Source organism: Seriola aureovittata, chromosome 6 (genome assembly GCF_021018895.1).
Source record: "Seriola aureovittata isolate HTS-2021-v1 ecotype China chromosome 6, ASM2101889v1, whole genome shotgun sequence".
Classification (NCBI taxonomy): domain Eukaryota; kingdom Metazoa; phylum Chordata; class Actinopteri; order Carangiformes; family Carangidae; genus Seriola; species Seriola aureovittata.
Genome location: NC_079369.1, coordinates 20451028 through 20472191, shown reverse-complemented (window position 1 = coordinate 20472191; position 21164 = coordinate 20451028). Strand labels below are relative to the sequence as shown.

Sequence of the window (21164 nt, the reverse complement as noted above, 5' to 3'; positions counted from 1 at the left end):
GAGCCTGGATTTCTTGCAGCTCTCTTGAAAACACAGAATCTTCTGATAACATTTAAAAAAGTGTGAATTGAATGTACAGTCGACATTATTTGCTATAACAACAGCTACATCAAAAGTGAATGCTTCTTAAACAATTAGGCGACAGATAACAGTTACAGCATTTCAGTTCTGTCCTGCGGGATGTGAGGAAGAGCCCAAAGCTGGTCCTAATATGTAGTTTGGACTTGCTTCATATTGAAATTAAAGCTACACATAAAAACATTTATTAAAAACAATCCTGTTTTTTTACGGACATACTGGACGGAAATAAATAAGATAATGGATACTATTTTACAGTGTAATCTCCTTCTGGGGCCTGAGCAATTATTACTGGCAGAATACCACAGCAGCTCTCTCTCTCTCAAACTGAAAAATATCTTTTCAGAAAGATGCAGAGGCACCACAATCAAGCAGATGGAAGGACATAATTAATGAACTTTATAAAATGGAGATAATAAATCACAGGATTAGGAATCTTGCAAAACTATTTGACATAAGATGGAAGAGGATTCAGAAAACAAATATTATACAAAAATAATATTATTAATAAAAAAACTAATATATAAGGGGAGGGGAAGACAGGGGGAGTGGATGGAGGAGAAAGGAATAAGAACAGCTTTATAGTTCAAAATGAGTTATACCTGTTTTTTAAAAAGCTAAAATATGTATGTGTATGTGTGTACACACATATATATATGTGTGTGTATATATATATATATATATATATATGTGTGTGTGTGTCTGTGTATGCATTTATTTATTTTTATTTTAATTATTTTGTGGGGTGGGAAGGGAGGTGGGGGGATATATGCTGTATGGAGTTGCTGGCTCCCTTTGTTTTGTTGAGAGGTGACCACAGTAAGGGAATGAAATTTGACAAATAAAGATAAAATAAAACAATCACAATTTTAACTTGGTTTTAACCAATACATCTTGAGCCCTTTTAATCACCAAATCAATGTTTACTGAGTATTATTTTTACTTTTAAATAAATGATTGTACTTAAGTTCCTAATACTTAATGTCTGTTTCAGCCCTGCATCAAATCTGTATTTCTCTGCAGATATTGGTCCCCACTGTCTATACTCTTGATACAGTATGGTGCTGTGAGGATTTGGGCTTGGCAATGAAATACATTCCTTTGCATTGCACTCGAGTCTAAACTTTATTTGCCCTTGGCCTTTTCAGCTGAGAACAGTCTTGACCTCCTATTTATATCTCTCTGGTCATTATTTGCCCTTTGACTTTCTCTGCTGAAACAGTAGAGCCCGTTACCTAAATGTCACATGGTATTTGAGATGTATTTAATGTCCTGAGCCCCTGTCTGCTCTTCCTCTCCCAACACAGAGGTTTGGTAACACTCGACTGCTCAGGGTAGCTGGGTTTCAGGAGTTCTGAGCCAATTTGAACATCTACTACTTTGTGGGACTGTCGTTCTGCACTGTTATTTCAAATCGTGTTTTTTACATGTTTGTTTTTTTTCAAATAACTTTGTTGCATTTTAATTTTTTCTTATACCTTTTAGTTCACTATGATTTCTGTAACTCGATTTTCTATAAAATTAAAACAATTAGATTAATCATACAATACAATGAATATGCCACTAAATCAACAGTGCCAGAAAATATGAGTACTCTGCTCCTGGTAGGCTATATGCTCTGCAATTTCATTCTCTCAACGCTATTGACAGATGCAATCATATACATATACGCACTGCATATAGCCAGATGCATATCCTGCGTAAACAACAGACCCCACACTCATTCACATGCTCCATTGTCATGATGGCAGGACGTTAAACTTTGTTCTGCTTATGATGATCAAACAGACTGTGGTGCAACAGGCAAACAGCAGTGGCCTGAGGTGGACTATTTCACAACATTCTCCCTGTGAAATTCAATCATATAGAGAGTTATACTGCAATATCTTTCTCTCTCACTATTTGTAAGGGCATAGGTGATATTTATTTGACTTATTAGAGAATTAATTATTTAATTCATTGACAGTGGTTTCATTAGGGCCTGGGCCACAAGCCTTGCAGTCATTGACCCTACTGTGCATGTGTCTTGACCTTAAAGGTACAAAGGTCTGCTGAAGCATGAATTAAATTGAGGCCTCATCTGCATTTCTATATCCTGGTTAAGCCTGCAGTGATGTGTACCACAGCAGATTGAAACAGCCTCATAGCCTCGCTCATATCCTGGCACTTAAGTTTCCCACCCTATGCATTTTTCTTCCTTTCTTCTCACATGTGCCATGTAAACATTTCAAAATGATTAAATGATTACAGAGTACTTTGCATTGACAATATAAGATTATATCCCTTACATTTGAATTTAATAACATTCAAAGACACTTTGGCTGACATGAGTTATCCCTATTTGCTTAATTTTGAGACACTCCCATACTTTGCAACGTCATGTTGGGTATAAAGTCAGAGTTTCCCCTTTGCAATTATTACTGTGACACTGACATGAGCACAATTTACAAGTTGGAAACTTGTAATCACAATAACTCCAACATGAGATGGTAGAGGCATATTCATGCTCTCCATCCCTCTGACATAAAAAGCCTACTTTTTAAAATGTGAGGCTTGTGGTTGGTTGCAGGGGGGGTCAAAACCTCAGCATCTCTAAAGTCTTCTTTAGACCTCAGCATTTTTTCACCTCAGTACAATAATGTTATGTATTTCATATTTTTCAATCCCAAAGACGGAGCCAAAAGTTATAGGAAATAATAATAATCTATCCCATGTTGTTGAGTGTAAAGAAATCCTACATGGGCTCTACTTGCCCTTTAAACTGAGAAGGCGGGTCTATGAAGGGGGGAGTCGTCCGCTGTGTATGTGTGGCTACTCTGACACTGCAGTCGGCTCCTCCTCGGGTCAGGGACTGCGGATCACACAGGGCTGCTAATAGGTGCGCTCACTGGGGTTTGAAAATGGTGAAAATAACGAAAGTGAAGACCAAGCCGTACACGGACCAGAAGCCCGGGACAAGCGGTCTGAGGAAGAGAGTGACTGTTTTCCAGCAGAACCAGCACTATGCGGAAAACTTCATCCAGAGCATTATCTCTGTCATCGAGCCCGCTGAACGCCAAGCCGCCACTCTGGTGGTGGGAGGAGATGGGAGGTTTTTCATGAAAGACGCGATTCAGTTGATCGTTCAGATTGCAGCTGGCAACGGGGTCAGTAGAAAGAAAGAAATACTGTCCACCTTTGCTTTTTCCCCGTGTGTGTGTAGCTAGCTAAGTTAGCTAAAACACCCCCAGTGCAACAGACTCTTACGGAATAACTTGTCAGCTAGCAAGTTAATGTCAAGCTAGCTATTGAGTTAGCTGTCAAGTTTTACTCTGCTGTCCTTTATATTATATTTTATGGTCTGTTCGGTTAACGTTAGCTACCAGGAGAAACTTAACTAGTCAATACCCACGGTAGTTAATTCTGAAGCGAATACACGCTAATAACTCACTAATAACATATAATACATGTAGCTAACATTATCGTAACGTTATTGATATTGAAGTTGAATTGTGGTTCACGTTAGCCCTGTTCAAATGTTTGCTGGGGTTTCAAACGTGTTCAGTTCAACATTTCACAATGTAACGCTAAGTGATGCAATCCTCTGAAATGAATGACTTTCAGTTAGCTAACTAATATCAATGGTGCATGCCCTTACAAGCACGGTTTAACTGAGACACTGGTGGAGCAGGCATTGCATTCCTCTGCTTATTATGCTGTGATAATTGATATTGGCCTGGACTCTGTGTTTGTGAAAGGCCACTGATCGATTCTCATGAGGTCCACAGCATTTAGTGGACCCTCCACGTTCATGTTAAAATAACAGGTGTTATCAAGACCCGTCTGGATTTTCTTGCACTGTCTCCGGTGCCAGCTTGACCGCGATGATCTTTTGGATAAAGTGCATGAAGGAGGTCACTTCCAACTATTACCTTTGACATTTACATGCTGACACGACAGCATCTTTGCTCTAGCCTAAAAGATTGAAACCTTTTTTTGGATTTCCACACAATCTCAAGTGTTGGTCATGCACAGTTTTCAGTGTTGTAAAAGGAAGTATGATAAGCTGACGTTGTGTTGTTTCATAATAACTGTGGTGAGATGCCACTGGCTGCCTTCACTCTGATGTTACAGCCAGCAACGATTTTAGGCGAGCAGAGGGGGCGTGACGAGCAACGTGCAGCCAGTCACGTTGCTCTGCATATGTCTGTAGCATAGATGGGAACTGCGCGGTCAAGAGCAGAAATGAATGAGTAGTACATACAGTACGTTTGCGTTTCATTTGACATCTATAGATATTAATCATCCAGTGCTTTTATCCCAAATGCAGCACCCACAACTGCAAACAAAAAGGAACCTCATCACATTTGGCAAGGGTGTTGTTGTTGCTGCCTAGACTGAGGCTGTGACCTTTCTCATGAGATGTCCCCGGTGCAGTTACTGCAAAGCAGCTAATGGTGAATTCAGGGTTTTCTTCACTGATGCAAATAGGTTCAAGTTGCACAAAGCTGTTGGATATGTTTTGCAGTTTCTCCGCAAGTGGCTATTGTTAGGAAATGAATCAGTGAGGAAACTATCATGTACCAATGCTGCCCAGACATAGGCATTGCTGTTCCTATGTTTACACGAAGCAAACAGCTGTATGTTTAAATAGACAGAGCTGTTGGACTAAGATAGCGACAGGAAGATAAACAAATGGTATTTTTATGTAACCTCTTCTGCAGTAAATTTAAAGGTTTTAAACACTTAAGAAAAGCACAAGTCAATTTACTTCATACAATCTGCAGCTAACAGAAACAAATCCAAATCAAATTGATATTTGCTGTGACCAACTTTTGCCTATACAACTGCACCAATGCTCCTAGGTACACCCGTGCACAGTTTTTCAAGGTACCTAAATTGTAGGTTGTTCCAAGCATCTCTGAGAGCTTGCCATCATTTTAGGTTCTTGCCACAGATTTAGACTGTCTCAGTGTCTTCTGTTTCTTCATGTAATCCCAGACTGACTCCATGTTGTTGAGATCAGGGCTTTGTTGGGACCATACAATCTATTGCAGGACTATTTGTTCTTCTTGTTGCTGAAGATAGTTCTTTATGATGCTGGCTCAATGTTTGGAGTCGTTATCAGGCTGCAGAGCAAATTTTGGACCATGTAGGTTCCTGCCTGATGGTATTGTGTGATGGATAGGAATCTAAACATCTAAAGTGCCAAAAACCTTTGCACAGTACTATATGTGCTGAGAATAACATGTTTACAGTGCCTGTACATTCAGCTTGGCTATCCCTGCCCTTCAAATTAAACTGCTATTGTTTTTGGATTAATCTTTATCTAGTATCTCCCTCTGTTTCTCCTTTTGTTTGCGAGTCTATGGATGTTTGCATTAAAAGCATATGTGTTCCTGCCTGCAGATTAATCACCTGGTGATTGGTCAGAATGGCATCATGTCCACCCCAGCAGTCTCCTGTGTGATCCGCAAGATAAAGGCAGTTGGTGGCATCATCCTCACAGCCAGCCACAACCCAGGGGGCCCCAATGGAGATTTTGGCATCAAGTACAACATCTCCAGCGGAGGTGAGTTGAGACAACATTATACTCCCAGTTGTCACATGAGCTCACAGGCGTAATGCTCCTCTACCAGCTATGTTGCACTGCAAGCAGTGAAGGGAAATGTATATAGTCATTTTAAGAGCACTGTTTGACTTGGGCACACTATTCGCATTTGCTACAGTGTATTTGTAAGGATATAATCCCTAACCATCCGCTCTACCTTTCTCTCTCCCCAGGACCTGCCCCAGAGGGCATCACAAACAAAATATTTGAAATCAGCAAAGGCCTGCAGGAGTATCACATCTGCCCAGAGCTGAAAGTGGATCTGTCCAAGATTGGCAAGCAGACCTTTGATGTGGAAACCTTCAAGCCTTTCACAGGTACATTCACATGAGGAGTCCTACCCTCAAATGAAAGATAAACAGTTTATAGCAGTTCAATAATTCCTTTGTTCAAGGTTGAAAATGAATACAAGGGACTTGGAATGTGATAGCAAATTTTGCTTTTAAATATGATCTGGTCATCTGAAATAATGAGTGAATGCTATTAAATTGTGAGACCTAATGTGACCAGTGTGTGATAAAAATTAGTTCGCTACACAAAGCTCTTGATCATGTACTGCTATCTTAATTTAGTTCTGTTTCCACTTTATTTGTCTCAGTGGAGATTGTGGACTCTGTAGAGGCCTATGCTGAGATGCTGAGGGGCATCTTTGACTTTGCTGCACTGAAAGAGCTTCTGTCTGGAGCCAAACACATTAATGTCCGACTGGATGCTATGCATGGAGGTATGAAACGGCACAACACAGGCTTTTGTGATTTCCAGAGCATCACAGGGTAAAGGAGCTTCATGGTTTATACTTTAGTACAAAGCAAGATGGTGGAGAAGTGTCCAGTTTTTTTATATCTCTAGAGAGGTGTGATGGCCCCTTTTAACGACACACTCTCTCCCTCTAGTGGTTGGACCATATGTGAAGAAGATAGTCTGTGAAGAGCTGGGTTCTCCTGCCAACTCAGCAGTCAATTGTGTCCCTATGGAGGACTTTGGGGGCCACCACCCTGACCCCAACCTGACCTACGCTGCTGACCTGGTCAAAACCATGAAGGGAGGAGAATATGACTTTGGAGCCGCCTTTGATGGTGATGGTGTAAGTCAACTTTCTCTCCAAGGAGGGTGATTTTATAGCAGTTAAATCAGACAGTATATTGGGGGGAGGTGAGAGCATAGTTATGAAAGTTTTTAACTGAAATTTAATCAATGATGTCAGCTCACATAAAATGAATTTAATAAACTCTGTTCTATAAGTTTTTAATTTTAGTTTTTTTTTCTTTTTAATAGACTAGAGTAATAATGGGCCTGGGTCCTGGGGTGAGGCTGAAGTGAACTAATTTTGACTTTGGCACAGCCTTTAACGAGGACAGCAAATGTTTTTAGTCAGCAGTTTTTCTTTAGCTTTCCCCCAAAGAACCGTTCTCATATTTTGTGAAAAAAACAAGTTTTAATATGGAACAGTATTGGGTTATATGATTAGAATTATACTAAATCTGGCGTCCTTCTGCTTCCTTCAGAATTCATAATGAGAGATAAGGAGTGGTTTTTACATAATGTTTTTTGTTTTGGATTTTAAAATACTATAGAAAAAAAAACTCATGAAGTTAAGCATCTGAATCTTTCTCAAGAAAACTCCAGAAGGGCTGGCACAAGTTAACCTACTGAACAAATATTTATCACAGTTCAGGAAACTAATTCTTGTAAATTAAACTAAATCATGTCTGCTCTTTGTGATTGTTGACCCCGTTCCATCTTTCCCACTTTTTTTATCCCCTTTTCAGGACCGTAACATGGTGCTGGGTAAACATGGCTTCTTTGTGAACCCCTCAGACTCAGTTGCTGTCATTGCTGCCAACATTACAAGCATCCCTTACTTCCAGAAGACTGGTGTCAAAGGACTGGCCCGCAGTATGCCCACCAGTGGAGCCCTTGACAAGTAAATACCGTGTGACAAAATGGATTCTTTAAAGTTTTCCTTCTTGGGTAAACTGAAAAAGTCTGAACTCCCTTGAGTTACAGATACATTTTTACTTATGTGGTTTATTGTGTGTGCCAATCTGTTTCAGTGTGGCTAAAAATCTTAAGATGCATCTGTACGAGACTCCAACTGGCTGGAAGTTCTTTGGGAACCTGATGGATGCTGGAAAACTCTCACTGTGTGGAGAGGAGAGCTTTGGCACTGGTGAGTAAAAGTCATCAGATTTGTGTAGCCAGAACTCCAGTAAGAGAAAGTAGTGCCCCTTACTTACTCACTCACCCCCTCTCCTCTCCCTCTGCTAACCAACCAGGCTCAGATCATATCCGCGAGAAGGACGGCCTGTGGGCGGTGCTTGCATGGTTGTCAATCTTAGCCACCAGGAAACAGAGTGTGGAGGATATCATGAAGGATCACTGGCAGAAGTTTGGCAGGAACTTCTTCACCAGGTCAGCACTGAACTGTGTAGAATGGTGTATGACATGTGGGCTTGAGTCCCACAAGACAAGTGTTTCAGGTTGTCGGTGTAAAAAATGTTTTTAATACTTGCTCGTTCCAGGACTTGGTTTTTTTAGCACCTACAGGGATGATGTGGGTTGGTCAAATTGTACTCTGCCGCTGTCTAGTGGCAAATAAGAGAACTACAGCACATGAAAGCCCGAGACAGTTGATTCATGTACACTCAGTTGCCATTTTTTTAGGAAGGTAGGTTTGTAGTGCTGTTGAATTGTATTGTGTTCTATTAGTGCATTACAGTACGTCAATGCATGAAGAAATAAAAGCATGTATGAGAATTTCTAATTCTGCATTTTAAACTACAGGTCTCAGTTTACTGATGTTTCTGATGTGGAAAAACCTATATCTGGCCATCTGCTTAATATGGGTGTCGAACGACATGGACTGGTCAAATAAAACCCCTAAATCACACAGGCTGGAGTGCGAAGCTGAGGAAAGAAGCCCTACGCTTGGTTTAATAATGGGAACGATCTTTTCTATAGCAAAACTCTGTACTAACTTCCATTGAAGTGTAGAATTATCACTCCTACCTCTTCAAATTAAACTTGAAGTGTTGTGCTGTGACCAAAAATCTGTAATTTTCTGATGCCAGTTTGCTGGCAGATCATATTTTTTGCATCAACCTAATTTCAACTTTCCATTGCAGGTACGACTATGAGGAGGTCGACTCAGATGCTGCCAACAAGATGATCAAGGGTCTGGAGACAGCAATGTTCGACCCATCCTTCAAAGGAAAGAAGTTGTCGTCAGGTGATAAGACTTACGAGGTGGCTATTGCTGACAACTTTGCCTATACCGACCCTGTTGATGGAAGTGTGTCCAAAAACCAGGTAAGCAGCCGACAAAGCGGACCTCATTACATTTGGATCCTGTGCTCCCTCATCTATCATCAGACGAAACCCATTTCTTAAATGAAAATGTTTTTAGTGTCCACCTTCAGTTCAACTAAAGCATTCTTGCGTATTCCTACTGTAATTAATCGTTAGTATTTTGAACTGATCTCATCTTTAAAAGTATAAATGGTTGAGTTAATGTTAGAATTGACTGAAAACCTAATAAAGTTATATCGCTATAGTGGATAATGCCCAATGAATAACTCTTAGCATGCAACCATGTCACATTGCACCTAATACATTCTACCTCCACATGTTTTCCTGTTACTGTACATTTCCATTTATCATCATCTCTCCTCCGTCTTTCTCTCACTCTCGCAGGGCCTCAGGATCATCTTCTCCGATGGTTCTAGGATTATTTTCCGTCTCAGCGGTACAGGCAGCGCGGGGGCAACTGTCAGGCTCTACATAGACAGCTATGAGAAGGACCCCCAGAAGATTTACCAGGACCCACAGGTCAGGACAATAAGGAGTCATTCCAGTCAGCTAGATCCAGTGAGAGAAAGATGTAGACAATGAAGTCATCAAATAGGAAAATAAATAGCCATGGGACCAGCAACAGTTTTTCTCTTCTCTTGAATATTTTCATATGTCAAAAATCACAGGAAAAGAAAAGAAAGGATACCCACCTAGGTAACAGTTTCTACAGAACTGGTCAAAGTTCATATCATTATATTATTGCCATTGTCAAAACCAAACTGAGCTTTAAGGGGCTTTAAGGCATGGGCCCCCATACCCTTCTTGCTGGGTGGAATGATCTGTAATGTGCAGCCAGCTTGCATCGGGTGGAGCTCCCCAAAAAAACGAGTTCCAGAGCCTATATTCAACATGGGAGATGATGGAGATGTTTGGCCAAGTCTTGAGTTATAGCAGCTTATCAGGGCCACTATGAAAAGAGCATAAGGGAAAAATAAAGAGTGCGAGGTTCCAACTAGACACTTCATAAAGTTGTTTTGACTGGTGTGGACAGGGGGTTGATGTAGAACAAGAAAGTGAGACAAGCCCCAAAAAAAAGTGAATAAAAGTTCCACTCAAGCCCTTTATCCTCTTCACTGCTTACACATCTTGGATGAACGGATAAGCAGAAACATATTGCTTCAGAATCTTAACTTGACAGATAAATGTCCACCGGGTTAATGGTTCAGTTGGCTGACTTTGGGTTAGTTTGATTTACACACCCAGAGGGTTGCATTTTGATAAGAACAGGTTTAGAGAAGAGGAAGCACCTCATATTTCAGCCAAAAAAAAATTATTTTCTGATTTTGCTATGTTTTTCTCATCTCTGGCTCACACCCTGGTTGAGAATCACCACCAGAAAATGATTTCACTCTGGCAGATCTCTGGTTGGACCAGGTCAGGATAGTTCATGTTCCTGCTCATAGTTTTGAAACTTAGATTAGCTGTCATCTCAAGGGAAGTGCATGACCAGTTCGTTCAGATGATTGCATCATTTACATTTAGTTTTTTCCTGAAGCAGCTTATCTCGAGTGATGTTTTTATACTTATTTAAAGAAAATATTTTAACTTTGATCCTCCAATCACCTGCAGGTAGGGCTATAAAAAAGCGATGTATGTTTTGGAAGATATGTGAGGATGGTATGACCTGAACAGGAAGTCATTATATGTCCTGTGTGTTTGTCTTATCTCATCGTCCAGGTCATGCTGGCTCCCCTGGTAGACATTGCCCTGAAGGTTTCTCAGCTCCATGAGAAGACTGGACGCACCGGCCCTACTGTGATCACATGATTCCTCTGCCACAATGCCTTCACTCACCCTCAGCAACGGGATACCTCTGCTCTCTTGGGGGTGAAGCTGCCCTTGAATGCTGTCTTGGCTTCGGTTCCTGGCCCTCTTAAAAACAGAGCTGGATGAAAAACTGAAACTCAACATCCTGGTTGAATACCAGAAAATTTATGAGGAGCTCTCGATTTACCTCACACTGAAAGTTACCCACTGCCATCGTCTTCTCAAAACACTGGAAAAAATCTGCCTGAGCAGTCAAATTATTTATATTGTCACATGTCGAGTGATGTGTCTGGCAAGAAGAGATTTTGTAGTGTTCAGACAAATTCATGAAAAAAGATTTGGCATTAGTAACAAGTGAACTTTTGTCACATGTTAATGACATTTATAGAAAACAAAATGAATCGAGTGTGCCTCATGTAATTTCTGTTCAACTACGTCATTGTCCAGATCCCTGAACTATATCATTAAATGCAGAAACCACCAAACTGTCCATAAATCAGCAATTTGGGGCAACCTCACCCCTCTCCTGCCACTTTTCCCTCACTGACCTGGTGCCTTCCCCTTCCTCTGTTCTCCAAAACCACCAAAACGGCCTCTTAACATGAACCGTGAACCATGAACCACAGCTAAAGCCATGAGAACTAACACATCCACCATTAATAAAAGAACCTTACATAAAAGAAGAACTGTGGTCATGTTTTAAATATGTTTTTGTCTTTTTTTTTTTTACATTTCTGGTTCCACAATATTTAATGCATTTAACTAATCTGCAAACATCTGTCAGAGGCACACAAACGCACAATAGGCTTAAGTATTTATAAATACTGTACCTTTCTGTCAAGAAACCAGCTGGTGCTTGACTAAGTGTCAGGGCCAGCTGCAATTGCTTTAGCAGACCTGGGTTTAGGAAACTGAGCATTCACAAGAGAGACTGAAACAAGAGTGTGTGGGGTGGTATTAATAATAGCTTCTTTTCAGCCGGGAAATTATTCTAGGTAAATGCACAGATCCTGTCCTGTAGTGAATGAGCCAAGTCGTGGGACAAGGTTCCAGGAGAATAAAGTGCTTTGAAAAAGTTAAAGCCTCTCTGAAAACATTCCTGAGGCAGGCAGAGAGGCAAAAGCTGATGAATTATCTCACTCCCTTACAGGTTGTCTTGTGTAATGAGATAGTCAGTGTAATCTTGATTAACGATTAGCGTTATAAAGTGTCAACAAGGCAGGGAATCCCACAGGCTATATCTAAAGACAAACGGACAAGAGCTGAAACAGATTTTGATATTTTTTTGGAAAGGTTTTGAGATGTAGCTTTTCACAAGGGGAAAGAGTGAATGATGTTTGAAGCAGCTTGGACTGTGTGAGACTCTACAGGTACTGGACTGGTGTCAACTTTTCCCACACAAAATTCTCATATCTGGACTTAAATTGGCCACAATTGAGTTAATAGGAGTGATGGTGGAAAATCATGTGTGTGCTCCATGTTTCTCTGAACTCGAGTGGGAAAATTGGCCACAATCACAGATGGCACATTTCCCGCCAATTTCTGTCATGTATGTCAGTGTCATTCATGCTGACCGGCACAATCGGCTCTACCTGTTTGCAGTAATCCCCCCAAAAACACATGGTAAATAGTTAAAGTTCCTGAGCTGGAACTAATTGGCCAATCAAGTTGTATTTTCTCGCAGATATCTAAAGAGTTTGATGTTCAATGACATTATGTTACAGCTGACTATTACTCCTATTTTACATTTCCTGCGATTTACTGGCACAAGCTTTGAGACACACATTTCAAACAGCATCGTCGACTATTAACAGCTCGATGTGAGTAAATGTTTCCAATCCTTTTATCTGTGTTTACATTAAGATTGCGGACAGGGCTTTTAGGGCCTGTTGCCAGCCTTCAAAGGTCCGGTCGGTGGTATTTGGGATATGAAACTGCCCAAAACAGTTTCTCCCCATTCCCTTAGGGGTCACAATAACAGGGTGGAAACGTTTTCATGCTGCATTGTTCAGACCCTGTCAGGCTAACATAGTGCAATGCATAATGTGTTCCTCTTGTTCGGCCTGTAATGGCTTACAGGCCGTATTTGGATTGGCTGTCATTACATCAGGTAATCACAATAAGGCTTACATTAAGCTGGCCTGGTCCACAGCTATTAGATGTCCAAATGGCTTTCTCTGGAGCTGGCATGGAGCCGTGTGTTTTTAGAACGGCCTGTTCAATGCTCGCTTGCAAGATGAGGGCAACGTGGTGGACAAAGACATCATTCTTTAAGTCCTCAAAAAAGGACCTTGGAAAGCACAGGCACCGTCCAAGTTGGTTTCACTCCTGGTTCTTACGGTTCTTAGGCACAATTTTGTGTCTCAGATGATATAATATTAGATTTAGGAGAAGTGACACGGCTGCATTAAATAATTTTATCCCACTCTCTTCCACAATTCAACTCCCATTTAATATCATCACTCAAAAACTTTAATGAATGTCATATTTTATATTGTGTCACCTTCAGAATGCAGCCAATGAAGATGTAGCTGCTATATATAGCTGCCATACAACACTGTTCTTGTGGGCCATTGGGCTTTTGGGGGTCCAGTTCAGGCTCTCAGCCTAAGACAAGGAGGAATAAGTACAATTAGTTGGGCTACACTCAAACAAAACACTGTGAGTGTAAAAAACAAAACAAAAAAAGAAACAAATTAAAAATTAAATGGTTGGACACATAATCTCCAAATGAGGCCTAAAATAAATACAATAAACTACACAAAACAATAATCGCCTGAAATACAATGCCACCTATTTGCAACTTAAGCAAAATAAACTACATAAATCAATGTTACTTGTGTAAAATAGTCAGACATGTAGCTGCAAATTAGAAACAAAATAAATACAATAAACAACACAAAACAAAATCACTCACATGGGATGGTCAGTCGTGATCTAGAGGTTTAACCACACTCACAACACACATTCAAACTACTAAAACGGCTCAGGCTAAAGGGGAATGATTTAGGCCCACAACAAATTATGAAAAGACCAAACAATCCGAAGCGAAGCCAGCTTTAACTAAAGCTGACTAAAGCAGCAGCCAGAGTCACAGCTCTCCAGTAAAGCTGTTAAACACCAACCCAGGCCCACGGTCCCTGTGATGCATGATAAAACATTGAGTTAAAAAAGCAGAATGAAAACTAAAGATATAAAACTGGTGCGATACAGGTCACATACCAATAAGGCAGAATCTGTTGACTCTGTGCTGCTTGTTCTGCCACTCAAGTTGCAGAATAGTATTCAGTTTAGTTTACACAAATGTGCATGACTGTAAGTGAGGTTACTAGCCAGGTAGTTCTTCACAGTGTGTTTGCAGACCAAAGCCCTATTTCCTAATACCACAAGGCTGATATGATCTAAGTGTCATTATAATGGACTAATATAATTTTAGCCTCAAGAACAAAAAGTATTCAAGTTCAACATTTCTATAGCAGTCACTATTTACATGATGAAAAAACAACCACTGAATCACCATTGTTTGGGTCATGTTGAAATACTGCCATTTAATCAATATTATCTCAATGTGCCAACTGCCAACTTTCCTGCCTAAATATTTTTAACTAAATGAGGACGGGGGAACTACCATTTTAGGGGGATGAGGGACACATGCATTTTACATAAAGAACTTTTTCACTGTGATACATTTAACTTCTTTGGTTTCAGATGACAAAGAGAAATAATTCTTATGTAATAAGGAAAACAGCTAAAAGTCACATTTGGAGAGAAACCATATAGAAGGGGAAGAATCAAGCCCTCCCCTGCAAAAAAATCCTATATTCAACTGTTCCAACTGCCACATGTTCTCATCAACTCCCACCACCCTGTGGGGAACGAGGTACGTTTTAATCTTTTAACTAAGAAAATGCAACTGTCAAGTTATCGCTGAGAGATTTGCAGACCAGAATTTTCAAGCTCTTTAGCAATGTAGTGGTAGGCAGCGAATGTTAACTCTACTAGTTAATACTGCAACAATTTTTTTTCAATATGAACCAGCGCCATTATCTTGTTGGCTTAGAGCTAAGAAAATTGGTGTGAATGTCAGCTGCTAAAACATATGTCGTAAAAAAAAACATAACCTTAAACTGTTGTTAGCTGTACCATGAAATGCCACATTTCCTGTCTGCGTTTGAACTAGCAAAATAATACATGTCAGTTTTCATACTTCTATACTTTTATGCTAGATGAGATAAATGGATGATCAAAGATTTATCAGAGTTTGACTAAAATCTTTAGTCTAAGTCCTTAAAAAACATTGTGAACACACTTTCAGTTACAGGGAAATTTTCTATATGTTTCCAGGATTCCTGTTGACAGTATGTACAATTGGTGTGGGGGCACTTCCTTTGAGACTGATGAGAGCTTCCTGCATAACTTGCACCTGACCTAGTTAATAATGGTAAGTTAAATTAATTTTAAATAAAAATAAATGTGAAGAGCTGCCTAAAATGTCCTTGTTTGCCCTGCAATGGAAAATCATTTTATTTAGTTATTTACAATTAGAATATGTACTATATTTTTCATAGGGACATCAGAATCCATCTCAGGCTAGCACCACACCTTATGGTCCCCCACAACCAGCAAGAAATGGTAAGTCTATGGGCATGACCCCACCTCATACCTACGTACAGTATATGGGCTCAGATTAAGGTCAAAATCATTTTGAACTTATAAAGTAATGTTCACAAAAACACAAACGCAAAAATCTGAAATCCTATTTATGATAACAGTAATTGTCACTCAATTTAAAATTACGCAGTCTGCTGGTTTTCTGACTTTTCATGAGGTATTTGTAAACTTGCATCATGTCACACCAAAGCTAAAAAAGCGGGGGAACCTCACATAGTCTGTCTTGTTAAAACAATCTATCAGCTCTAGCTCACCTGAGAGATGTGAACAAGCTTAGACAGTGTGTGTGAAGTTAACAAAGTCTCAATCTAAAAAAAGGTGGCATTAACAGATGTAGAGGCTCCATATGAGTCATCACTACCTTTACGCTCTCAATTTTCTGGGTCTGGAGCCGAGGTGTACAGGATGATGTGTGAGGCCATAAAAACTGTTCAGCAACGGCACAAGATGAGTTGGAACATTTCTGGCCACACCGCTGAACCGAGCAGTGTCGAATAGAGGCTGGATTGTGTCCGTAGGCCAGTCTCAGTGAATGAGAAAAAAATACACCAGAATCATCATCTGAAGTGTATGATTGGGACAGAGACTAGGATTTCAGGTGAAAGAAAAATGGATGTTGAGGCTTTATACTGAACCAAACTTCTCGAAATGTTAAAATGTATTTTATACTGCAAGCAAGCAACAGTGCAATGTGATTTTGTTCTCTTTCAGCCTGATTTAATCTCAAACAACAGCAAAGCCATTCTGTCAACGGCCCATTTATCCTCACTCCATGTGTGCTGCACTAAAAATACAAACAAAAGAAGAAAAAATGTAGTACACAATCAAACCCACCAATGTATTGTGTGGTACATGTGTTCAACTGCAAGCAATTACTGTCCTGCTGCTTTGGAGGCCCTGTAGAAAAGAATGGAGAAAATAAAGTTGCCATTAACTTGAAAAGGTTTCTGAAAGAAATTTCAGGAAATGACTGATGCTTTTGCAGTGGTCATTGTTTGCTCTTTAATGCAGAATCACATGGATATTGTCTGCTCACAGTGAAGATTTCCTTTTCTTTTAATGCAGGGAAACTACAATACTGGCGTGGAAAGGTTCCCCCCCCAATCCTGTATGTGTTGTATATTAGCACTGACTGCTGTATGTTCCACTGAGTTAAACTCTGATTTTGACAAAAAAATAGACAGGAGTTGGAGGTGGGGAGGGGGATTCAGAGGATGCAGTGAGGCCAATAATATCTGTCAGCCATTTAATGATGTCCAAACTGGGACGGAAACTGTCTTGAGTTATCCACTGATTGAAGAATGCGGAAAGTGCTAGCACATTTTCAGAGGGATGCAAACAAAATCAGAACTTGGAGTCATCTCAGGATGTGAAGGACAAGAGACAGAAAAAAAAGTTTTGTAGAAACAAAACATACCAAGAAGAAGTGACAGATATTTTTGAAAGGCCATCATTACCCTCATCCTTTCATTCTCTTTTATTAACTGAGTCATCATTGCCAACTTTTTAACAAAGAGACCCCCTATCCATGTGCTGTGACCAGTGCAGAAAACCTGGGGGATCTTCAAAGAGACTTTCAGAGCCCAATCCACTCCACCATTAAAGCTGCATGACTTTCACCATGCATGGTTGCAATTTTAATAATGATATCCTATTTGCAAAATGAAGTTGATAGACATACTGGAGGAAAAATAGACCAAAGTCAGAAATAATCTTGCTACTTGATCAGCCCAGGAGTGAGGTCTTCTGAAGCCTCTTCCACTCCTCTGAGGTTCCTTATTACAGCGAAAACCATGCAAACACAGCTTAAGTTGAATTAATTTGGCTGCTTAAACAGGAAATTTAAAAAGGGCTACCTCAGAAGGAGCTGACATATGATGCACATCACCTCGCACATTTCTCCAAACTGTAATCAGTCATGCCTAATTTTCTCTGGTTTGACAGTTATTTAGATTATTTTGTTTGAATTTGCTCTCCGTGTGATATCGCTGCAGCACAAAAGCCCTTTGTTGTGTTAATTGAGATTTTATGTGAAATTATACACATGCACACATCTGCAGACACAAACATACACTCTGGGTGTGCCACTTTCTCTGTGCAGTCCAAAAGAAGTGCAGGTCCACCAGGAGGCGGCACTCAAACCACCTGAACTCCTTGAAGTTGCAGACTGCAGTTTTAAAAACGTTAGAGCTAAAAGTGAACATATTTCAAGGTTCGTCCCATTACGCTGACAATTCAGAGATATATCCTTAAAAATTCCACTTTTTCAAAATCACAACCTCTGGCATGAAATAATAATGTCCAACCTATTAGAGTGAGACCTAGCGCTCAATCATCATTAACAAATAAACTGCAGTTTCTATTTACATGTTGAATTGCTTGAATTGACCGCAACCCTGGTTTTGATCAGAGCTTTTGGCAGCTGTTGCCTGACGGCTGCTTTGTATCCCTCAACTCTCATAATCACCATATTCTTAATTTCCTCAACCACTCAAGTAACGGTGGAACAGGGACACTGCAAAGATGTGTTGACGTACAGTATACAGTTGGCCTAGTACAGCAAATCAGCTCAGTAGAACACTGAATGAAAATGTGGAAAATTTAAGCTTTTATTCATCCTAACACACACTTGGACACACTCTTATACTATCTCACGGTTGTACAGTGTTGTCTCAAGACCCTGGTTAGCAGCATCTGTCCAAGAATGACGCTCAGCGTGTACAGTGAGAAGGAAAGGAAGGAAGGTTTTGATTAGGAGCTCTCAGGAGGTACCCATGGACCAGGTCCTGGACCCTTGGTGCTGATGAGGAGGAGGGATATTAGAGGTGCAGCCCTCACACTTGTGAGCAACCCCTTCCTCCCTCTCTCAGATCTTCAATCAAAACTAATCCGGTTTAAAACATTATTCATACATACTATTCCTTTACGCTGTAACAGTTAAATCAAAACATACTTCAGAGAGATGATATTTCCCTTTAATGAGCAGGGGTAGGTCACAATATGGGAGAACCGGAGATGCAAAATTGCTACCATTCTTTTCCTGCCCCCAAAATGCCGGTATTAGTCTTTCAAAGTGCTCTGTGTGTGCAGACACACATGCGGAGACAAAGTATGTGTCAAAAGCCAGAAGTGAGTAGAGTAAAATGAAACAAGGTGTGGAGTTATAGAGGAGAAGGTGAGGTGGGTTAATAATACTGTAAGGCTCTGGAATTAATAATTGTGTAAAGGTGTGTGTGTGTGTGTGTGTGTGTGCATGCGTGTGTGTAGTTGTGTTTAACATGTCTGCAGATCTGTGATTGTTCAAGGCACAAGAAACCGTATTCTCTTCTCTTTATACTGACTCTTTCCACCATTCATCTGTCTTTGTCTTTGTACGTGTAATGCAAGAATGGAAATCAAATTAAGTTCCCTGAATTAGTTATTTGGATATGTTTCATCTTATTAGCTCCAGATGGATCATTATCAGATAATCCTTAGAGATAAATTCTGATCCATTAACAGCTGTTTATAAATTTTGGACTGTATTTTAGTCAAATGAGACTTTGTAGTGATATTCCATCACCATATCGTCATAATACCGTAAGTGCTATCAAGAAAATGCCATGCTGAATTCATGAATCAAATCCCTTGATTTCATTTTTGTTATGTTTTAGTGATTTTTTTCATTACAGAATATTTCCCCCATTGTAAATACTGTACGTTGTAACTCATGCGCACCAGAGAAAGTGGCTCCACAGGGGATTGAGGGGCTTTTCTTTGGGTTGCTTTAGTCATATTTTGGTTTTAATTTAAGTATTTAAATATACACTCTCCTGATTTAAGTGCATCCCCCAAAAACAAACTTATAAACAAAACATATAAACTTTAAAAAATAAATAAAATGCTTTTTTTCCATACCTGTTTGTACTTTTGCACTAATGCCATTTACAGTCATTAGTTGTCAAGCTTTGAGTCATTTTAATTGTCATAATTTGCAGGTGATCATTGCAGTTATTAGTTGCACATTGCTAAGTCAACAGTGTAAGTTCAACAATCTCACCATAATGTCCATTTAGTAGCTGTTCTGGAGCTTTTGACTGTAATCACACAACCTTCTCAGTGAATGGAGTTTGCCCAGTTAGACTAGTCATTTTTCTCAGGACTTCTCCGTGTTGGCTCACGTCACTCCTTGCAAATGGTAATAGTTGACAAAATAATATCACCTCAAGTTCCATTGAGCTGTTCTGGAGCTTTAGAAAAAAAAAGGTTGTTGTTGTTCTTAGAAGACTCTTGAGTCGTGGGGCTTGAACACTTTCAATTCAACTAAATACATTTCTGGAATTGAAATGTCTGTGAATGCCCTCTGGTAGTTCCTGTAATGACCACGTGGTGGCAACACTCTGCTAATCAGAGCCATGTGGCTCCTGTGGGCACAGCTCTGCTCAGTAAATCTGGACAGTGAAGGATTGCGCTCAGTTGGAGAGAGAGACAGAGGGGGAAAGTGAGCTGGGCTCCAGAGAGGAGGAAAGAGACAAACCAGGACAGACGGAGACAACTTTCTTCCAGACTCTCACACTTTTTCCACGGAGAGAGTTGAAGTGCGCTTTGAAAGAGTGGCGGAAACAGCGCACGTCATCAAGTCACCGTATTTTGAGTCGTAGGATATTTTTGGAGGTGCTCGAAATTCAAATTGCGAGCTAGTGGATGTGAAAAACGGGCGAAGGTTTAACACAGAGCCGGAGGAATGTATCCAACTCGGGCAGCGGCGTGCCAGCGTCTCTGGAGATGTCCAGCCTGCGCTCTCTGGATCACCCTGCTCCTCCAAAGTGTCCTGGACCTGAGCGCGTCTGGTGAGTCTCTTTTCCCTACCTCGGAAATCATTCCCGTCTTCCCCTGCTTCTCTGCTGACTTTACCCACTTTCTCAACATCTCAACACGCGTGAATCCAACGATGTAATCTGTCAACCTTGGTCAAAATGCACTGTAATGAGTTCTAGCATTTACCTGAAGTGCTGAGTTGTGGCTTTATAGAGACTATATCGCGCCTTAAACACAGTTTAAGTCACCCATCAACAGGTTCATGTCGGGTTGTATATTTTTAAGACCACTCTTATTTGTTTTTCGGTCCTGAAAGCATCTCACAAATGTCCTCAAACTGTTGTTCTATCGACATAAAGCAGCGCTGTTTGCCATCATTCAGACTCCTCTCTCATGTAAATGGGCTTTGGTTTTTAGATTATCATACTATTGTCATCCTGAAACCTCTGCACGGGGAAAGACTTGACTCCACTGGCAGACAATAGGGGGGCTCTTAACTAGTCAGCTGGATAGCTATTGTGCGCCTATCTACAACCTCCAATAATGTAGGTCAATTTAAAGATAAGGGACACATAATGTCCTGTTGAAAAGGCAAACAGCTGCAGCATTTAACGTTTAGGTTTGGTTAATGTCAATAAGGTAGTGCCCATTTGAAGCAACAGGATAAGGATTTAAATATATACCCGTCAGTGGCCTCTAAGAAATAATACTAGTCTGTCTTAACTGCCTTTTCTAAGACAAACACTAAAATACATCCTCACTTAATTTGTCTGTGTGCTGTGGTTAAAAGCAAAGAGTTTTGAGTTAATCTTTTGCTTATTCAACAATCTCACAGACTATATTTCCACGGCTTGTCTGAGTGTGTGGTATTCACATCTTAAAGAAAGAGTGGCCTGATGGTATATGTAAC

At 40.3% G+C, this 21164-nt stretch overlaps 2 protein-coding genes across 3 annotated transcripts in view; both read left to right on the top strand.

Moving 5' to 3' along the window:
- Positions 1-2899: 2899 nt before the first annotated feature.
- On the top strand, positions 2900-11472 carry pgm1 (phosphoglucomutase 1). The gene is made up of 11 exons (XM_056378748.1): positions 2900-3224; positions 5467-5629; positions 5842-5985; positions 6267-6392; positions 6562-6752; positions 7438-7592; positions 7723-7838; positions 7945-8080; positions 8794-8977; positions 9362-9496; positions 10697-11472. Exons 1-11 carry the CDS (start codon positions 2979-2981, stop codon positions 10784-10786), a joined length of 1686 nt encoding a protein of 561 aa, XP_056234723.1. The 5' UTR covers positions 2900-2978; the 3' UTR covers positions 10787-11472.
- An 8455-nt stretch (positions 11473-19927) lies between these two features.
- Positions 19928-21164, top strand: part of ror1 (receptor tyrosine kinase-like orphan receptor 1) — a 126584-nt gene continuing 125347 nt past the window's right edge. For both annotated transcript variants that reach the window (XM_056379194.1, XM_056379193.1), the window contains exon 1: positions 19928-20286. In XM_056379194.1, the coding sequence (XP_056235169.1) occupies positions 20181-20286 (106 nt within the window). In that variant the 5' untranslated portion in view covers positions 19928-20180. The remainder of the gene's footprint in view (positions 20287-21164) is intronic.